The sequence below is a fragment of the Astatotilapia calliptera genome, chromosome 7 (assembly GCF_964374335.1).
Source record: "Astatotilapia calliptera chromosome 7, fAstCal68.1, whole genome shotgun sequence".
Classification (NCBI taxonomy): Eukaryota; Metazoa; Chordata; class Actinopteri; order Cichliformes; family Cichlidae; genus Astatotilapia; species Astatotilapia calliptera.
Window position 1 is genome coordinate 57,445,585 of NC_137428.1, and position 20,162 is coordinate 57,465,746.

At 38.9% G+C, this 20,162-nt stretch overlaps 2 protein-coding genes across 5 annotated transcripts in view; one reads left to right on the forward strand and one right to left on the reverse strand.

The window, feature by feature from the left end:
• Positions 1-8,643: 8,643 nt before the first annotated feature.
• Positions 8,644-10,373, reverse strand: c2cd4a (C2 calcium dependent domain containing 4A). The gene is made up of 2 exons (XM_026177080.2): positions 10,236-10,373; positions 8,644-10,119 (listed from the first exon to the last, which is right to left on the reverse strand). Exon 2 carries the CDS (start codon positions 10,091-10,093, stop codon positions 8,750-8,752), a length of 1,344 nt encoding a protein of 447 aa, XP_026032865.1. The 5' UTR covers positions 10,094-10,119; positions 10,236-10,373; the 3' UTR covers positions 8,644-8,749.
• A 2,285-nt stretch (positions 10,374-12,658) lies between these two features.
• The window catches only part of tln2b (talin 2b), a 93,422-nt gene continuing 85,918 nt past the window's right edge, over positions 12,659-20,162 (forward strand). For all 4 annotated transcript variants that reach the window (XM_026175918.2, XM_080303932.1, XM_026175921.2 and 1 more), the window contains exon 1: positions 12,659-13,020. The gene's annotated coding sequence lies outside the window, so the exon portion shown is untranslated. The remainder of the gene's footprint in view (positions 13,021-20,162) is intronic.

The window sequence follows — 20,162 nt, forward strand, 5'->3', positions numbered from 1 at the left end:
CACTCTGCGTGTAAATTTGTGGTAAAGTTAGAAAATCCTAAAAGCAAATTGTTTCCTCTCTGTCCTGGGGTTGTGAAACAGTGTAAAAGTAATGGACATGCAATGTACTCATGACTGTGCCAGTCAGTTCCCAAGTAAACTGAACTGGCAAACAAAAACCCATCACCTAGCTTCCATGTTTACCTTTAGTTAAATAACGTGACTAGACCGCTGAGGACAATTTGTCATCTATTAGCCAGGTGCACTGTTATATTTAAACCCCTTTTATGAATCACAGGATGATACAGTGTGTCCATATGCCAGTGGGAACTGGTTTTCCAAGTATTTCTGCTACATTCTACACAGTACCAAAAGTTTTTCATGAATCCCTCCTTTCAGGATATTGTAACATGTATAAATCACCATACTAGGTTTGGGTTGCCTAATAATATAGTTCTCTTAGAGCAGCTAAAAATGATTTGAAATCATAATCAAGCTTTAGTGGGGGGTTTTCAAGTAAAACTGTATTTATATAACACCTTTCAAAATATTGATCATAAAGTGCTATACAGAAGAAAACAAAAACATTAGATATCAGTACATCAAAATAGTTAATTACAAGGAAAAAAAATAGGTTTTTACATGCAGTTGGTTATTAAAATGCTCCACAGAGTCGGAAGAACTCAAACTAAAGGGGAGATTCAGAGTCCTGGTGCTACTATTGAGAAGGCTTTGTCACCTATAGTTTTCAGCCTCGTACGTGGCACAGCCAGCAGGCCTTGATCACATGACCTTAGGGACCTGCTAGGGACAGATGCAAAAGTTCTTTGATATATGCTGGTGCTTGATCATTCAATGCTCTATACTGTAAGCGAGACCTTTGACCATAAAAAGTAAAACTAGATTCAAATTTACCCCGAGGTTCCTGATGGAAAGTTTGGCATAAGGGGCTGATGAACCAAGAGTTTCTGTTATTAGAGTTGTGTGTTTTTCTGGAGCACAAACAAGAATTTCTGTTTTGGTTCTTCAAGGGCAAATGTAATTTTTTAAGGCTTTCTTTTTCATAAAAACAGAATGACTATATTTCTCCCCTAAAATATGATTAAACTGACAGTGATGTGAATTGACTCGCAAATAAATAATTAGTTCCACAGTCCACAACTTTTATAATATCTCAAAGTCAAGGACAAACACAGTCGAGGGAATTGGGACCGTGATGCCCCTTTGTGGTTTGGACATTATTGTGCAAGTGGATCATGGTAAGTAGGACAGTAAAAATGACACAGACAGACCTAAAAGTGTCTCATTCCCATTCTCATTCAGGGAACCTGACCAAGCACCAGTGTATGCGTACTGACAGATAAAACACACTAATGACCTATATACAAAGGAAGGATAAAAAGGGATAACATCAGCTTGAAATTTTATGGCACCATCTTTAAATACAATATATATAATCTGTTCTCTTGTTATAAGCTTTTTGGACAAGTACTCCTGTAATATGTTAAAAACTATTTTCAATGTATTTCCATGTACCAGAGAACAATTATATGGATGTTTGTCACAGAACTGTGTGGGTTTTTTCAAACTGTGAAATCCATACTTTGCCCCCCGCTTTGATTTAGATGCACAGGAGGAATCCATTGACAGCTAGTTTTAGATGCAAGCATCAGCATGACTGAGGCGGAGATATGTCTGAATGAAACAGACAGGGACTGCCTCATAAAAGGCAGGATCTCCATGGTTTCCCTTGGACCTGGGCCTCGTTGCCATGGGATTGGAGGGCACTACTGAGCGAGAAAAAACACAGAAAGACAGGAAGGTGTCATCTTTCCATGTGCCTCGTCATACACAGTTTATTTTGCCTTCTAGGTTTAAATAAACTTTATCATCGACAAATTCACCTTAAAAGTAACTGTGAAAGAAATTCTACTTAGAAATTGTGCGTCACATTTTGCGTACACAGTCTGCCCATTTTTAGAAGTGTCTAAAATTAGCATCGATCAAACACACCTTCCTCCCCCAACATGCACACACGATCCTTTCACATGACATGTATCTTAATGGCCTGTTTGCCTAATGGTGTAATGGCTGTTTGAACAATATTGTGCCCTGTCCTAATCCCGGTCCTAATGCCACTAACAAATCTCTTAGTATAATAACAGTATAATACTTATTATTACATATTAAGGACAGCAATCATTCATTCATGTTCTATAATAAGGTTGCACTTGCAGTAGTTCATACCTCTTCGGAATAAAGATAGGAAGTCTAAGCGTCTAAACAGGACAGGGTTGACCAAGTTCAAAAACACTGGTTCTGTTTATATAAGCCTTAACAGATGTGAGGAAGACCAAACACCAGTATGTTTGGTTGTTATGTACTAAACAGGTCACGCTTGGACTCAGCTCCATACAGTGCCTGAGGTGATTGAGTGGGTGGTGTAACATAGGGCAGGTGCACAGGCTAAGTGATGAGTCTGTCTACGTGCAGACACAGCATGATTTGTTCTCAGCCCTGTCGCAAACTGTGAATGTCTATACAGAAAACATATATTAGGCAGTTGTGTCAATTTAGTGCACTAATACACTGATGTTGGAACTGACAAAACAGAGCCAGAATGAATTACCCGAATAGACTGAATGGCATGGAAACTAAAGTGAATAAAGTAGAATTTAACTACATAGTACTGGTTATACTGGTAGAACACATTGTAGAAGCAAATCAAATTTGGTTACCTATGATTTAGAGCAAATGTCTTACCTCAATTAAATGATGCAGACTTGAGTGAGTTCGGAGCATCATAGGGCATTGCCAGTGTGTGTGTGTGTGTGTGTGTGTGTGTGTGTGTGTGTGTGTGTGTGTGTGTGCGTCTGTGTATTTCAGTCAGATCTGGTTTCATCCGGCCTCATTTGTCCCCAGACTAAGGTTGAAGCCTACTCAGTGCTTCCACGAACCTGGCGCAAAACTGGACGTTGAAGCAGCGTTAGTTTGAATAGTGGGCTATAAACAGTGATGTCAAAAAAATCACAGTCCTACCACTGCATCATGGAATATTTTGACCTCTTGTAATCGGGTACTCTGATGAAGGTTCTTTAATATTTCAACAGAACATTTAATTTGACTTTTGATAGGAATGATCTTTTGTGTATCTGTGCGGTGACTGTGCAAACATAAAATGTAGATCATTGTTGACAGGGTTTCTTTATGATTGTCTACATACATGTCAGTAAGCTCCACCATCAGCACATTGTGCCTGTTACACATAAGACAAAATTAGTAGTATGTTTGACTGTTGCACCTTGAGGTGGAGAAAAAAAGAACAGCATACATGAAAAACCTTTAGAGCATCGATTCTGTATTGTTGACATCAGATATCAGTTTATTTTACTTACTTAGGAGTTTGTCATGGGTCCAAAAACTGTCTACTTTAGCTACTGTTGGCACCTCTAAACTAAAGTTCACCATAGTTATAAAGCCCTGCTATGATGCCAGTTACCAGCACAGATAAGAGCATTGTTTATTTATAGTCTCAGGTTGGTGCCTGTCTTTTTGCTCCAGTGTCTCTCCCTCCCATTGTTCTTCCTCCAGTGCTTTTGGGATTTTTTAAAGTTTGTATTCTGGAATTTATGAGCCACAAAAAAGCACGTGTTTCATTAACTTCAAGTCCATCTCTTCAACCTTATCTGGTCCTATCTTCTTGAACTTCATGACACCTGAACAAATTTTAGGGGAATGTTTTGGGGTTTTGTTTGTTTGTTTTGTTTTATCTTTGTTTTGGTTGTTAAGCCACTAAAACTGACTTATGAATGATAAAATCAAAAATCAAAATATTACAAGCAGCCTGTTACAACAAAAACACATTTTCCGCCATTTCTTTAGTTCAATCTATGGGAAATGCCGAAGATAACACAATTTGATTCAGATAAAATAGTATTGTTGCACCAACACGATCAATCCCAAAGAAAGATTAGTTGAAAACTTGGTATAGCTCAGCACGGTGTGTAGTATGACCTAATTGGACAAGTGGAGGAAAAAAGAAACATTAGCAGGCTTAAATCACTACCTACAGCAGATGAACAATGTCTGAAAGTCATGTCATTAAGAAACAAACAAACACACAGAAACAAACTGACACAGGTCCTGAGAGATGCCGTTCTGGCCTGTCAGTTGATTCATCAACTGTGCACTGAAGCCTCATCTGAAATGGTCTCAGTGGTAGAGTGGCTGTCAAGAAACCTGGTTTCCCTTCCTTTTTAAGGATGCAAAATTAAGATACAGAATACAAAGAAATAAAATACCTCGAATACCAAACAATGATGAAAAACTAGAAATGAACAAGTAATAGTAACCAAAATTGAAGACAAAGGAAAACATGAACCTAAAAATATATAAAAACTATATGAGAATGAAGGCTACAGAAGTAATGGAAAACTGGACTATAAGGACGCTAAACAACAACAACAACCCAAAACATAATCAGACAAACTATTTAATAAAAACCCATTATTGTTGACAACAACAAACAAAGACAGGACAGTGTAATAACCAAAAGTGTGGCTTTGTTTTCTAACAGCAGCACTGTGCCATAGAGGAATAATTAGCTACTGTTTCATTTTTCAGCATGGCAATGATCACAGACACATTGCCAATGTGGTAAATGCATACCTAGGTAAAAACATGAAATACTATGAGCCATAGATGGGCCTCTCCAGAGCCCGGACTTCAACTAAGGCAGCTAACATTCAAAGAAGAGCTTTGAATGTCCTTCAAGAAGCCTTGAGAACTATTCCTGAAGAGCTGTTTGTAAAGACATTACAAGAAAGCTTGACTGAGAGAGCTCAGCTCAAACAATACTGGATCATGAATCAAAAAATGCCCACTTGATGCTCACACCCACTTGCTCTTATTTCCATACCACATCCTCCATTCCTCTTTCTTTGTCATCCTCTCTTATATAGGTACGCAACACAGGAGCCAATGAATATTCAGTGAGGCATTCACAACCAAAAGGGGGGTAAAAAATGCAAAGAGCTGATTAACACTGTACTTCTTGAAGTCAATATATGCAATTTTCAGCATAGATTTATTATTTTCATTTCATACTTTTTCAGCTGTGTTGTTACATACATATATAACATCATATAAAACTAACTAAGAAAAGCTCCACTTCAACTCATGTGGGCGAAACTGACAAATAAATGGAATAAATGACTGAGCAGTTTTCCATGAACAAAAGTTCAATAATTTCTTAATCTGAGAAGATAAAAAAGGTGGAGCAATAGAGGCCCTGCTGTCCAGAATGTTCAAACACATTTAAGTGACATGCTTAAGTGTTTGTCATATGCTTTGTACCATTAAGAGCCTGGTAAAACAGAAAACAAGATAAGGAAACTGGTTGGAACAGACTCTTACGTAGGAAGCTGTAAAATGGCAAGAGAGATATGGCCGGGGAAGGGGACGGTTTGTATATCTTATGATAACATTTTATTTCCATTAAAAGAAACGAATGGACACTAAATACGTGTGGATGCGAGCAGAGAGCTGAATGCAAGAAAGGAATTCACAGTAATGAAGACTGAAACATCTTTTATTATTTCTACTTGTTGCTGTCACTTCCAGGTGCCCATCTAATGTACTTTGTCAATATGCATTAGCTGGGCAAAGGCATCCTGGTGAATGAAGGTAACCAGGCAACTGTTTTCAGACACTTGAGATTAAGCCAGTGCACTTCCCCCTTTGTACGTTTATGTTCATAGTGCAGAGCTTGTAAGGAGCCAGATGTTTCCTACAGATAGTATGAAATGAAGCTTCTAGTAATTGAACAGAAACACAAACCGAATTTGAAATATGTTTTAGGTTTTTACCATGCAGATAAATACAGAATTATTAGCCCCCGTATGAAGTTCAAGGTTTTAGTCAAAATTTTCACAGGTGTTTTTTTTAACAGAGCAAGAGATTTTCAACATTTCCAGCAGAGTGTTTTTTAAAATACTAGTTTTCCTTAAAAAACAGCATATTTGGAAAGCATAAATGATTTGTATTTGCACAAAATGAAATAATTATTCCAGAAAAAAACTGTGGTTAATATTATTAGCCCAGAGAAAACTGCTCATTTTATGGAACCGTAACACAAAACACTGCAGTGCAAGGATATTATTTAACTTTGTAAAGCTCAACAATTGTCAAATCAATTGGCACTGAGAAAGCATCATACCAAAAACAAAAGAAATCAGTTTAGACTTAAGAAAAAAAAACGAAAAAACCCCCCCCTGCTGATCCTTACATAGTAGGAGATGGATATACAAAGCATTTCCAAGTGTCAAGAACTGGAGTGTCATCAAAAAATTCAAAGAGAGTCGCAGAACAAACTTTGCAGAGGTAGGAAGCGAAAGAGTTCAAAGACTCTGGGAAGAAAACTTTGTATGAGATGTGCCTAAAGACCCCAGAACAACTCTAGTGACTCAGCCACGTCAGGAATCATAGTTATGATTATAGTGAATTATAAGATAGTCGCTAGGACAGGAATGGACTGCAAGGTTGCACACCAAAATAAATTCAAAGCTGGTTTTGGGTTGTTGCTTTGTCTTCCAACACAACAACCAAAAACATGCGATGCCCCTGGTGAAGAAAATCTGTGGACTGAACTGAAGACCAAGGTTCATGCCAGAGGACCATCAGATCTGGAGGAGCTTGAGAGATTTGCTAAAGAAGAATGAGCTGGGGTTGCTCACGAGTTGTGTGTGAGACTTGTTGAAAACTACAAGACTGCAGCTTGTCCAGCAAAAATGATACACAACTGATTATTAGCATCTGGGGTCTAATAATTTTCTGTTTTACAGAAACATAAAAAAATAATAAATTGGTAGTGACCATCACTGTTAATTTAGGGCAGCTGTTGAATAAACCTTATATTGAGTGATGATACTATAAAAATGTTTTTATGTATTAATTTTATCTTTATATCTGTGAATTAAAAGCCATGCTGAGATGGCCATCTACTTGACAAAAGGGGTGGAAACAGGAAAAAGCCTGACAATTGTTAAAGTGAGCCCTGTTTCCATGAAGTTCAATTATGGCTTTAATGCCATCATTTCAAATAAATAACTAATACGCCCACTAATTAAAAAAAAAATGCCTGTATGTGGCACCAACATGGACACAGAGTGTGTTGCTGCTGTTGACTATCAAGACTAGAGAAATCATTGATGGACGGGGTAATGGGAATCACAGGTAATTCTCTTTTATGATGGGATATTTCACAGTTGAACCAACAGTTGATACGAAATGATCCAGCCGTATCAGCCTCCTTACGGAAATATTGAAATACATCCGGCTGTTGAAACATTTTGTTGGGGAATTTTTAAAGGCTTGTTTAAAAGAATCAATATGACCTTTCACATTACAGTAATACAAATGTGTTGAACAACAAACTAAATAAAAAGGTTTATTTTCACACAAACAAGTGTGAGGAGAGGGGATTTTCAGGCCTTTCTGACTATTGTGGAGCTGTAGTTCAAACTAAAGCTCGCACTGAGCTGTGTTTGTCCAAAGGCTTTTCTCAGGGACGTCATTCAAACTGTAATCCAGTAAACATATTCATTAAAAGCATCTGGCTTTATAATAATTAAAATCCAGCAGGTTATTGTTATAGCTTTGGTAGTATTTTTTTATTGTTAATGTATTTGTTTATTTTTCCCATTTCCTTGCATTACTGCACATCATTTTGTTATATAGTTTAGTTTATAACCAAAAGTTGTAAGCCCCCCGTCAGAGATATTCTGAGCCTGGAGAAACATATTAATCTTTAACCAGTAGTTATCGTGGCAGCTGGTGCTTTTAAGCCGGATCTTTATTACTCAGAGCAGCAGGATATGCTTGGAGCGTGTCTGCATTTAGAGGTGCTGCTCTGCTCGGTCGAGTAAACATATGTGTATATACACACGTTGCACTAAGATGCTGGTTTTTGGCTATTAAGGTGGCTGGAAGGAGCAAACATATTTAACTCGTACACTGTATTTAACGAAAAGCAGTGTATTATATTCAGAAATTAAATGGACTTTTTGTTTGTTTGTTTTTATTTCCCATTTACATTTTTGCTTTGCTGTATTCTAAATAAAAGAGGATATTAGCAGGTTATTATTTGATATAGATTGACTTGTATGTGAAGAAAGACTGTTTATTTAGGAAATATGAGAAAAAAACTTTCTTTAACTACAATTTGGTGCATGAGATGCTCTTTTGATCTTCAGCAGATAATAATGAAATATGGCAGGAGGTGGATTAAGAAAACAGAGCTTCTCTTGTGCACCACTGAAATTATACATACTCAAAGGTGAAATGGAAAAAAGCCCATGTGAGCTTTCTGGGTTTTATATATATTTTTGATCACAGAAAAGGTCAGGAAGAGGACAAAAGGCTTAGGAGAAATGGAGATGGGAGCCATCTCACTCCAGCGGATGGTACAACCACATTAACAAATTAATCACTGTAAAGGGATATTTTTAAATGCGTGTTTTGTTTTTAACTTTTTCTTGGTGATTTGGACTTTTTTATTAAATAAAAATGTCTCTGTCCCAGGCTCAGTTTGTAATATCATGGTGTAACTCATCCTAAATTTAAAATTGAAAACGTACTCAAAAAATGTACTCGAGACAGATAAAGTCAACTTTTTCCATAATTTAATTATTACAAAATCTTCTTTTATAATACAAAAATTTAAATAAATAATTCAGTACATAAAAAAAAAAAACTGCCAAAGTACTTCACTTTATAAGGTTACAATGCTTGAAAGAGGCAAATCACAATCACCAAGCAGATAGTCTCTTTTCAGAGTGGACATTTTGTTCACGACTTTAAAGCGAAGGGACCGCTGGCTGAGGTCTTCCTCTGAGATACCATCAAAGAAGAAATCCTCATTGAAGATCGGATTACGGCTCTTTCTGATGACAGTGCTGCGTTGCTTCTGGATTTTTCCGGGAATCAGAGACAGGCTGACACTACAGTTGATAATCTTGGGGTCTACAGACAGAGGATAAAGGCCCTCTGCACTGATGAGTCGAACTCGCAGTCTTCGGTTATCTGGACAGTATTCTGCTGAGAGTCTCAGACTGCCCTCTTTTCCAATGGGCACCATTTTTTCCTTCATGACCCTCTCTCTATGCAGAATCAAGTCCATGGGGAAAATGGTGGGTGGTGCCAGGCTGTAGTTGCTGGGCAGCCCTTCAGCCAACCCCTCTGATGCCCTCCTCATGACATTGGGGCTGTTGTCGGTGGAGCTGCCTTCATCTGTGGACAGGGAATTGTTCCTAGACACCATTGCTTTCCTTATGTTCCTTGACAACAGCAGTTCATGGCTCAGCGCTTTGAAGAGGGAAGACTTGGCAGGGCACCTGGCCAGCAGCGGCGAGCTGAAAGGAGAGGATTCAGTAGAGGAAGTGGTATCACTGTCTAGAGTGGTCTGCCAGTTTAGGGTGTAGCCTCTTGGGGAAAGCCTGGAGGTCAGGCTGTTAAGGCTGAAGGAGGAAGGAGAGGAGGAGGGCGAGGTGGAGGGGGTGAGTTTGGAACACATGCTGGATCGACTTCTGGGCAGCAGCAGGGGAGAAGAGCCTGGATCAGAATGGAAAATTGACTCCTTTCTTCTTGTGTGGGGGCTCTCTAGTAAAGTGCAAAAGCCATAGCTGGTCTGGGTTTTGGCTAAGTGTGGAAGCGATAAGGCAGCCTGGCTCTGAGGGTCTGCATTGGTGCTCTCTTCATCACTGCAGCCATCGTAGGGGCTCTCATCCACACTTTCTACCTGAATAATGTGTTGGTTGAACGGCTCATGAAACGTCATCTCCGTCTCAGGGCTGGGTCCTTCACCTGGAGGCACCTTCATAATGCGAGCTGCTCGGCTTTGCTCCGTGTTCTTCTCCTGCAAGGACAGGATCGTTGGGGGAATGCAGAATTCTGGGATGTTGTCAGGGGTGATGATATTAGGACAAAGAGAAATCCGTTTGGATTTGTCAGCCTTTTCTCCCAGCATGATGTCACCAAGTTTATAGCTGAGTTCTGCTGTCAAGGTAGGCAGGCTAGTTCTCTCCACTGACATGCGGATCCTCTCCACCATCCACATGGGTCCTCTGGTAGAAATCCAAAACTCTGTGAAAAAATAAAATAAAATAATACTTGAGTTGCTGAATTATGTTTTGAAATCAAATGCATTCACAAATAGTCAGGATATCCCCAACAAGTACTTGGCAGGAAGGTTTTCTTACCTTATATTCTGGGGCTATGGATAATCCACAATATTATCCCAAAAAAGGACAAAAGCTCCAGTAAGGTGCTGAAAGATAGAGAAGTTGTAAGGGCTCTCTTGACAGCAGATGGAGGTCCTGCAGATCTGTGGCTCTTTGAGAGACGCAGGCGGTTTAAATGTAGCAGGAAACCAATAAATCTAACACACGCCTCCAGCTCAAACAGGATCCTCCTGCTCTCCTTAGCCGCTGGTTCCCATGGAAATATCCGAACCACAACAAAGCTCAGTGTGCCTGTAGTGGCTGCCGTGCTGTTTAGCAAGATAAGCGTGTTACTGTACTTTGAAAGTGAGCAGCTGGTTTTTAAACAAACTGTTTTTAAACAGACTTCTAAATCAGATGTTTGTTTTTCCATGGAAATTAAATTAGAATGTGGGCTTTACCTTGTTCTAAGAACATAAAAAAGGTGATCTGTTTGATAAGAGTTCTGAACACAATTAAATAATAACTCTTGCCATTGATGTCTAAATTGCATTGTCAAAAGTTCAGGACACAAAACTGCCTTGCGTATTAACTTTAGGAGACATCGTTTGGTTTAAAGAGTTTAAGAAAAATAAGCAACCTGGTTTTTAATATAATGCCGATGAGTGTTTTAATGAAATAAAGGTGGAAATTTCTGTTGTTTGAACCAGGTGAGGTTGTTTATATTTGCACTCTTATCAATGTCATACTTTTATGTAATGTGGCAATATGCATCGAGCATATTGGTGATGTAATGATGCAAAAGTAATTTACTGCCATATCACTGCATCACCAATATTCCTGATGCAGTTTGCTTCATTACACACATGTCCTTATAAATGAGCCGAGTACATTTTCTGTCTTGAGAGTACTTTGAATGTTTATTTGAAATTTGAGAGAAAGATAGCTTTCCGCACTACGGGACTAGAGTTTTATGAAGGAAATCATCTGTGAAATTGGAAAAATTAAGAATGTGCTAAATGTGCTTGCTGTAACTCTTAAAATGATTGCAAGAATTGCAACAATATTTTCGATGGCATTAAAATACAGGATCTTTAGAATCTCTCAGGAAAATAGATTTTTTTTCACCTAACTTCTATCTTTACATTACTTTTCTTGGTTAAAAAGATACAATCTGGAGAACTCGAGACCCCAAAAATAAAAAAATCCCATAACCTGATTCTTTTATATACAGATCTACTGTATTTATATCAATATGTTATAGATATACAGAGTATTTATCTATAAAAGATGACGTTTGATATACTGAAGAAGGTCCTATTACAAATCTGGCTTTTGAAATATCAATATCATAATTAAACAAAGGCCAATGATAACATTTATTGGTATACTGAACATTGCTCTTTAGATCTTCACATATCAATGCAATGTTATGTCAATGCTTCCCTCTTGTGGTGAGACAGTTTAACTAATAGTTAAAGCTAACTTTTGTTGTGCTGTCCAAGAAAAATTAAATCTAGGTGTCAAACTCAAAAACTGCAGAAGAAAACCTACATCAGTTTTCTCTACCCTTTTTTTTTAAATTACCTGGTACTACTACATCAAAGGCAGTTTGACCATCTTCATACTGAAAAGACCCAAGTGGAAAAAAACTCCACTCTGAACACGACAAAGTTCAAGTGGAGTAACTTGGTTACTGCGTGTTACCAGGCAATAAATGACAGGATGATGTCAGAGCTAACGCTGTACCTGGAAAGTGTCCTAAACGAGAGTCGCCACTTAGAAATGTTTGCCAAAATGTTCACGCCGCATCACTAATTCACACGTACCTTTCGAACACCTTGTACCCTTTATAGTATTGTATTATTTTGTGAAGTGAAGGCTCACATTGGATAGCGTGAGAAAATGAAAAAACAAAGCAAACACATTTTGATTGGGCTTTGTAGACTAGGATAATCGGTCCCGCTGTGATATTTTAATAGTCTTTTTGGAATACCAATCATCCATACCTATTTTGCAAAATACCGACAATACTTTTCACTCTGTCCGAGTCCATCCCTTATTTTCTCAGAGATGAGCATGTCCTTGTATTTCCTGACCATAAATGCTTCCATATCTCCATTAGGGGGTAGTATATGTTTAGAAAACAATAGTGCACCCACCGATAGGGGAGGTGCTGGCCATATTGATACATTAAATAATATTCTCATTTTGTCGCTAAAATATATCTTAATGCCTTATCTTAATTTGACTGCTTGATTATTGGGTTAGTGTAAGTGTAATTAATCACGAAAAAACAGACAGATACTCTTTTTCAATGTTGTGTGGGATGTACGTTCCTGCACGTTATAGCAAGACTTGTGGAGGTTGCCCCCACTTTAAACATAAACCTCCATGCCAGGCTTCCATTAACGCTTAGTGTGAAGACACGCTTTTGGCAGGTGCTCTACACTGCACAAATTAAAGCATTTTCAAAATAAGAGAGGTCAGTCTCTCAGATCTTCCGTGCGTCTATCCCTGTGCATGATTGCCAGGTTAATTTTATCTGCTCATCGCACTGGTAAGGTTGTAAATCTGTCTTCATCGGGATACATATTATCTGACACTGTGCGTGAGTGTGACGCCGCTTCCTTTTTGCGGCGCACAGATTTGTGGTCTTTTTTTTCTTCTCCCCCCCTCATCCTTCTCCACTGTACGATAAACGAGGAGGGGCTTGATGCCGTGGAGGAGGGAGGCAGTCAGGCTGAGCTGACCCGCTTGCGGTGTGTGTCGCTTCGCCTACATTCAAGTCAGCTCGCATGCACTGACGAGTGAGGGACATCAGGTAGGATTTTGCCTTTTAAGAGATTCTATCCAGTTTCTTTTTAAATCCTGGCGTTATTCTTCAAGGTGCTGTTCCTCCCAAATGATCTCACTACAGGGAGGCGGACCGCTCGATGTTGGCTCAGCAGAAGCGCTGGCAACATTTCACATGAGCAGTCTGCAGACGACCTTTTCACTTGATTAGTGTGATGTTTTCCACTCTGGTATTTCCTTTTGCTCTTCTTTGGACCTGACATCTGTCGATTCGTTTGCGCGTTAAAATAAGACTGGTAAATCTAGCCCATTTCTTCGCCTACTGTATAACTGATTGCTTTTGACATTGACAGATAAGAGGTAACAGTATTTGATTGACCCACTTGTTTGGCGTTGGTGTTGCATTTTAAATATCTAGGCTTCCCCAGTTTCGTCCTTAGAAGTAGGCTAAATAGGTAACTAATGCTGCTCAGCTCCAGCATCCTCGCTGCTCTGCAAAAAAATGTTTTGTACAGTAACTTGGACTTGACCTGAATGTTATCTGGATCGGCTCAACATCAAAGCTGACATTGACGATGTGTAGTGCGCATGCAGGGATGTAGCCACTGGTGAATGACTTACTGTAGGTTAATGAAAATGTAGGGAGAATAAAATACTGGTCAGTATGTTAAGACTGTTAACGCTTGCAGGGACTGTTGTGCTTTGCCTCAGTTTTAAAAATCTGATCATTAATTCATCTTAGAAGAAAGATTAGTGCTTTTCCCTCGTCTGATACCTTTACCAATCCTCAGAGTGAACATTCACCTTATTTTCTCCATGATGCCAACAGGGAAGACGCATAACTTCTGAATGAAGGACACGTCTCCTTAACCATTAGAAGCCCTTCTGCCTCATACAGATGCGCTGTGAAGAGAGCTTTTTTGAGCTATGGGCTATGTGGGTGTTTCACAGATACAGCTGTCAATGCTGCTTCAGCACAGTGACTCTGGGCTGAAGGTGCCAAACTGTAAATCCCCGAGATGGTTTTACATTGAGTAACATGGATCATATGTGTTTTTACTGGTTTGACTCATATAGCAAACCACGTTAGCTGCAGACTTGCACAGCTTCTTTTCTCTGTAATGGAAAAACTGTTTTTTGTTGTTGTTGTTGTTGTCGTCGTCGTTTTTAAAGTCCATTTCCTCTTAAGTATATAATACAGCAGCTGTGCATTTACCACAAGAGGCATCCTGGATATTGATGGTCAATTCAAGGATACCGATGCCGTCAGGGAGTTTCAGACAGTGGAGTGACATGTTTTACCTGAGTGATGTGACTAGAAAGGTCAAGCTGTCTCAGCATGATGTCGACAGCTGAGATTCTGGATGGCTTAAAGGCATCACTGGCATGCTAGAGCTTTGATTCCAACTGGGAGTACCCATCCTTAAAATGCACTCCCAAATGGTACAGTAAGGCACTAGAGAGTGTGGGATAAAAGCTTCCACCAACCACACATTTCCAGCAAGAAATGGTGTAGGAGTACCTCTGTAGTGTGTTTAAAGCACCACTAATGCAAAACACTCTTGCATTTTACAAGGTATTTTGTGTGCCTTCCTGACTTTGTATCGCTTGGTCTTACTTTAAAGTGTAAGCATCATATATACAGCTTTATATTCATGGTAATTTGGGGCTTTAAATGGTTTCATTTAACTGTTAACTGCACAGCATACAGCTTTAATGACTTTAACAAGAATTGGGTGCACAAGTTTGAATTTATTGGATTTTTCTCTAATCTTGCATTAGAGTTAGACAAAAAGGAATTTTATCCCCAATTCTTTTAAATCTTTATGTTGATGGCTTGTCAAAGAAGCCGAGAACCCGTTAAACTTGGTGCAAGGTTGATAGTCTTTTAGCGAACCATATGATGTATGCAGATGATCCTGTGGTCTTTAGTCCTTGTAGTGCTGGTCTCCAGCAGCTCATCCACATACAGTGGTGTGGAAAAGTGTTTGCCCCCTTCCCCATGTCATATTTCTTTCTATGTTTGTCACACTTAAATGTCTCAGATCACCAAACAAATTTAAATATTTAAGAAAGAAAACATAAGTAAACACAAAATGCAGTTTCTAAATAAAGGTATTTTGAAACTGCTATCTGTGGTGTATCCCACAGATAGCTGAATTCAAACAAAGTGAAGATCTCTCAGTCTAGAAAAGGTTATAAAGTGATTTCTAAAGCAGTGGGACTCCAGCAAACCACAGTGAGAGACAATATCCACAAATGGCAATAACATGGCACAGTGATAAACCCTGAGTGGCTGGCTGACCAAAATTAGCCCAAGAGCACAGCGGCGACTCATCCAAGAGGTCACAAAAGACCCCAGAACAACATCCAAAGAACTGGAGGCCTCACTTGCCTCAGTTAAGGTCAGTGTTCATGATGCCACCATAAGAAATAGACTGGGCAAACACGGCCTGTTCTAAGATGAAAACCCCTGCTGAGCAAAAAGTTTGCCTCAGTTTTGACAGAAAACATCTTGATGATCCCCAAGACTTTGGGGAAAATACTGTGTGGACTGACAAGACAAAAGTTGAACTTTTTGGAAGGTGTTTGTCCCATTACATCCGGCATAAAAGTAACACAACATTTCAGAAAAGGAGCATCATACTAACAGTAAAATATTTTTGTGTTAGTTTGATAGTCTGGTGCTGTTTTACTGCATCAGGACCTGGAAGACTTGCTGTGGTAAATGGAACCATGAATTCTGTTGTCTACAAAAACATCCTGAAGGAGAATGTCAAGCCATCTCAAGCTGAAGCGCGTTTGGGTTCAGCAGCACCAATGAGGACAAACATCGAAGATTTCCAGAGTTTAAAATGTCAAATAATAATCTTGCTGTCTATAATAAGGTCAGACATCTTGAACATCTTATTACAGAACAAAAAAAGTTAATGCATATACAGATTGAATAAAGATCTCTTTATTTAGACAGATCTGTGGAATTACAGAAAAGCAAGTTTATGGAAATTTCATGTAGTTTATAATGTCACCATTATGTAATTAATGAAAAGAGCAAGACGCCTCAGTGCAAACATGTAACTGCTGGAGTCAGTACATTTGAAGCTTTATTAAGAAATCTCATATATACATTGATTTCCAGGCTCAACACTTAACAAATATAAGGTGTGGCACCACACATTATCAGTTTTTATTGTGGAGACATTGGTATAGTTGTTGCTTTGAGGGAAGGCGATTTGGGTGCCTTGCACTGAACGGGCTTTCAAGCATAGTCCAGAAATTTTCAGGGTAGAGGTAAAGTCTTCAGGAAGTCCATTCCAGTAGCTTATTGTTAGCCTGCTTTATCCATTCCAAAAAACAGCTTCAGTGCATGTTTGGCATCATTGTCCTGTTGGAACACCCAGCTGTGTCCAAGTCTAGCTATTGATTTGAGGTGAAGTTGAAGAATTTGAAGATAGTCTTCCTTCATTACTCCATCCACTGCAATATACCAGTACCACTGGAAGCAAAAAAGCCCCAAAGCATGATGTTACCGCCATCATGCTTGACAGTTGATACAGTGTTCTTAAATTTGAAAGCCTCACTTTACCGTGCCTCTTGTCATTATGGCCAAATATCTCAATCTTTGTCTCAGCTGACCATAAAACCTTTTTCAAGAAGGAACTTGGCTTGTTCATGTTGGTAGCTGCATATTTTAGTCAGTTTGAAGGTGTCCGTTTTGTAGCAGAGACTTCTGTCTTGGTTCATACCCTCTCAGTCAATGATGTGAAACTCACTTCACTGTGGACAGTGATCTTGGTGTCCAGCCACTTTTTGTTCATGGGCACCCAGAGCCTTTATATTTCCTGGGTTGTTCTTGAACACCCCAACCAGTTTCCTCTCATCCAAGGGTGAAAGTTTGGGTCTTCTTCCAGACTCTAGCAAAGTGGAGACGAAAAGTTGAAAAGGTTGTACTTGGATACCTTGGAATCTGCAGTTGTTCAGAAATGGCTTGAAGAGACCTTCCTAACTTACATAAATCTGCAATCTGCAGATCGAGTTCTTAGGATTTTCTTTTCACTTGTTGTTCACAATATAAGCCCATGGCTTGCCTGTGTTTAAAAGAAGAGACCTTCTCCTGCCTGAGCATCTACAATGAGTTCTGTACGCTTTCTCCACAATACAGTATTACACAGATATAATTAGATCTCAGGAACACCAATGTCACAAGCTCACATGCAGCATGCATCTGCCAGCGGCAACTGACTGCTGCTTCAAACAAAACACTAGATGCTATTCACAAGACCCAAGGTTATGAAAGCAGAGTTTGTAAGCTTCATCAAAAAGAGATTTGAAAAGTTTAGCTCAGAACACAAATAGAGATTCAACACTTCTAAGATTAAATAATATTCAGTATTTCAGTTTTATTGAGCACTGGCAATTAAAACCAAGGACTATTTAAATTGTAGCTTTTCACATTTATTGCCAACTACTTCGGAGGCCATTACTGCAATGATTTTGTATTATAGGAAGCTATAGCAACATCTCTGCTAGCATAGCTGTAGTTCACACTTTCAGCTCAGTGCCTAATTTGCTAATTTACATGTTTCAAACGTGTTCATGAAATACACCACACTCTCTCATGAAACACTTTTAGTCTGTGTTTGTTCAATTTCTGCGTTCTGGGGCGCAATAAGTAACACTAAAACTGCTCCGTGAGAACAATAACAAGGTCATGCATTTACGAGTAACTATTTTGAGCCACAAAACATCGAGAACAAGCAAATGCTAAAGACAAGGCCTCCTGCTGTTCATTAGAGAAGTGATTTTCCTCTCAGCTGTTGTAGTTGCTCTGTCATCAAGAATATATTCCTGGTTGGAATTCCCCAGGAAATGTTCAGTTGGAGGGTGGGAAGTAAGGGTTCTGAGAGTCATTGGAGAGTGTGATTGTTGAACTATATTGGATGCACGAGTGTGTAGGAGGTGGAAACTAAAACACACCCCATGCTGTCGGTGTGACCCAGCCTTTGTGTTCTGTGTTTACAAGGGAAATAGATTGGTCCTGTGTTTTCTCTCGCTGCTGTCACTGTGATCACAGCCTCTTTAGGGGCTGGCTTGCGTTTAGATTACTTTCTATAGAACAAATGTATGAGCTGGCCACCATTCCCAAACCCCTGCTATTACAGCAATCTGAAAGAACAATTTCTCGAATTTTTCCATACAGATGAATGTGGCAGACAGGCAATTTGTTAAAGCTATATATAATGCGGATTTTTAATCGGCAAACACTTGACCATATTTCTAATTTGCTTTCAGATATGAAGTGAGGCTGAGCTCTCTTTCAATTAAGAAATGTAGTGGGATTAGATTAGACTGACTCCACACTTGATTAATAATGGTTGGACATTACAGCATAGCATTTAGACTGATCACATCCACAAGTCACTCAGTTGTTAAATTGTTAGTGCGTGAGGTTTAATGCAATATTGTTTTATTTTGGTGCTTTTAACTCACAGAAAAGCGAGCAAGCAATTCATTAATAATTCGAATTTCTATTATATACACATTTATATACACTATAAATGTGCTTTAAACTGGTGTGGCTGTGCCGGGATAAATCAACAGACTCAAAAAGTAGGTCAGTAGATGCCGCCATGATGTAGTTTAGGTCAGTGGCAGTCGCACAGCCTGTGGCACTTCTCATCAGCATGTCAAATTAAAATGCCAGTTTGAAGTACTAGACAACAGGTTTACCTTCGCTGCAATGCACACAGTATAGGGCTGTGCAAAATCTCATATCCTGATATAAGACATCTATCGTCCGATAACGATATAAATCACAAAAATGTAACATTTTCTGTTAATTCTGTGAATCTCGTGCACGTCGACTTGCGTGAAGTGTTTCCAGCTGCGCGTCGTGTACCTGGAGTCGAGTGTTTTAACCGATGCATGAAACTATACATTTTTAGAAATAAGTTGTAACAGCCGCTGTTTTCTTTGTGAGTATTTATTACACGGCGTGCTGCGGGGAAAAGCTTGTTCTAACGTTTGAGTCTAAGGTTTATTTTTTTAGCACCTGGCGGGTTTTTTTTTTTTTACTTCTCATCCGTAATAATCTGCTCTTTAAGTGATTCAGTTTATTTTGAAAAGTTTTAACAGGATCTTGAGCTTTATTGTGAAAGGTTTATGTGGAACATAAACAACCGGACACGCAACAGTGTTACCGTCGTTGTTGCTAACAACAGCGCATAAAACAGGCTCTTGTCCGTCAGTAGTGTGGTTATATTAAATATAAGAGAAAGAGAGAAAGACGAAATTAATATAGCCACTACAGCGACCATCAAAAGGATGAAAACATATTGCCGTAAACAGTTTATTTTGCGACACCACGAAACAAATGATAGCATAAAATGAAACAGACGTTTTTATATCGTCATCCAATACATATCGGTATATCGAACAGCCCTAACGCAGTACACTATTCCAAATTGTGTTAGTGACATAAAGTGGCATCCTCTTACTTTCTGTGAATTTTTTTTCACATAAATTATTTGTAAATCAAAGAGTAATTGCTATTTTCCACTTAATTTGTGTGTGTGTTTTTTGAGTTCAGGCCACTTTGTTGACATTTAATCTAGCAGTGAGCACTTATCTAAATATTTGAACAAAGAAATTAAATTGTTTGCTCCTGTTCATATCGTATAAATTACTCATTGAGGAATCAGTTGTACTGGTAAAGTGCCAGTGAACAGGGTTGTGTTCAGCGCTGTTGACAGCACATACTAAGGGTTTTTTCAGTTAAAAAAAAAAAACCCATCAATGCTTTGGTTTTGAAGAGAAACATGATCTACTTTACTTGAATCAAACTAATGATCAGCGCTGAAGGTCATTTGATATATCCCATTAAAAGAGAAGCACAGCTCAACTTATGCCCCTTTGTCCCCAAAGAGTGAATACAGTTAGGTATTGCGTTTTCATTGCAGGAGCTGATTTGCTGCGTTTTTTTTAAGTCAGTTTATTTTGCTCTGTTTTTACAGTGCAAACGGCTGCTTCAGACAGGTTATCGCCTGGTTGTCTGTGTTGAGTTACAATGGTTTGATAATAATAATAATAATAATAATGGATACTTTATTGATCCCCATGGGGAAATTACTTGTTTTTCTCTGCATTTGACCCATTCACTCTGTGAAGCAG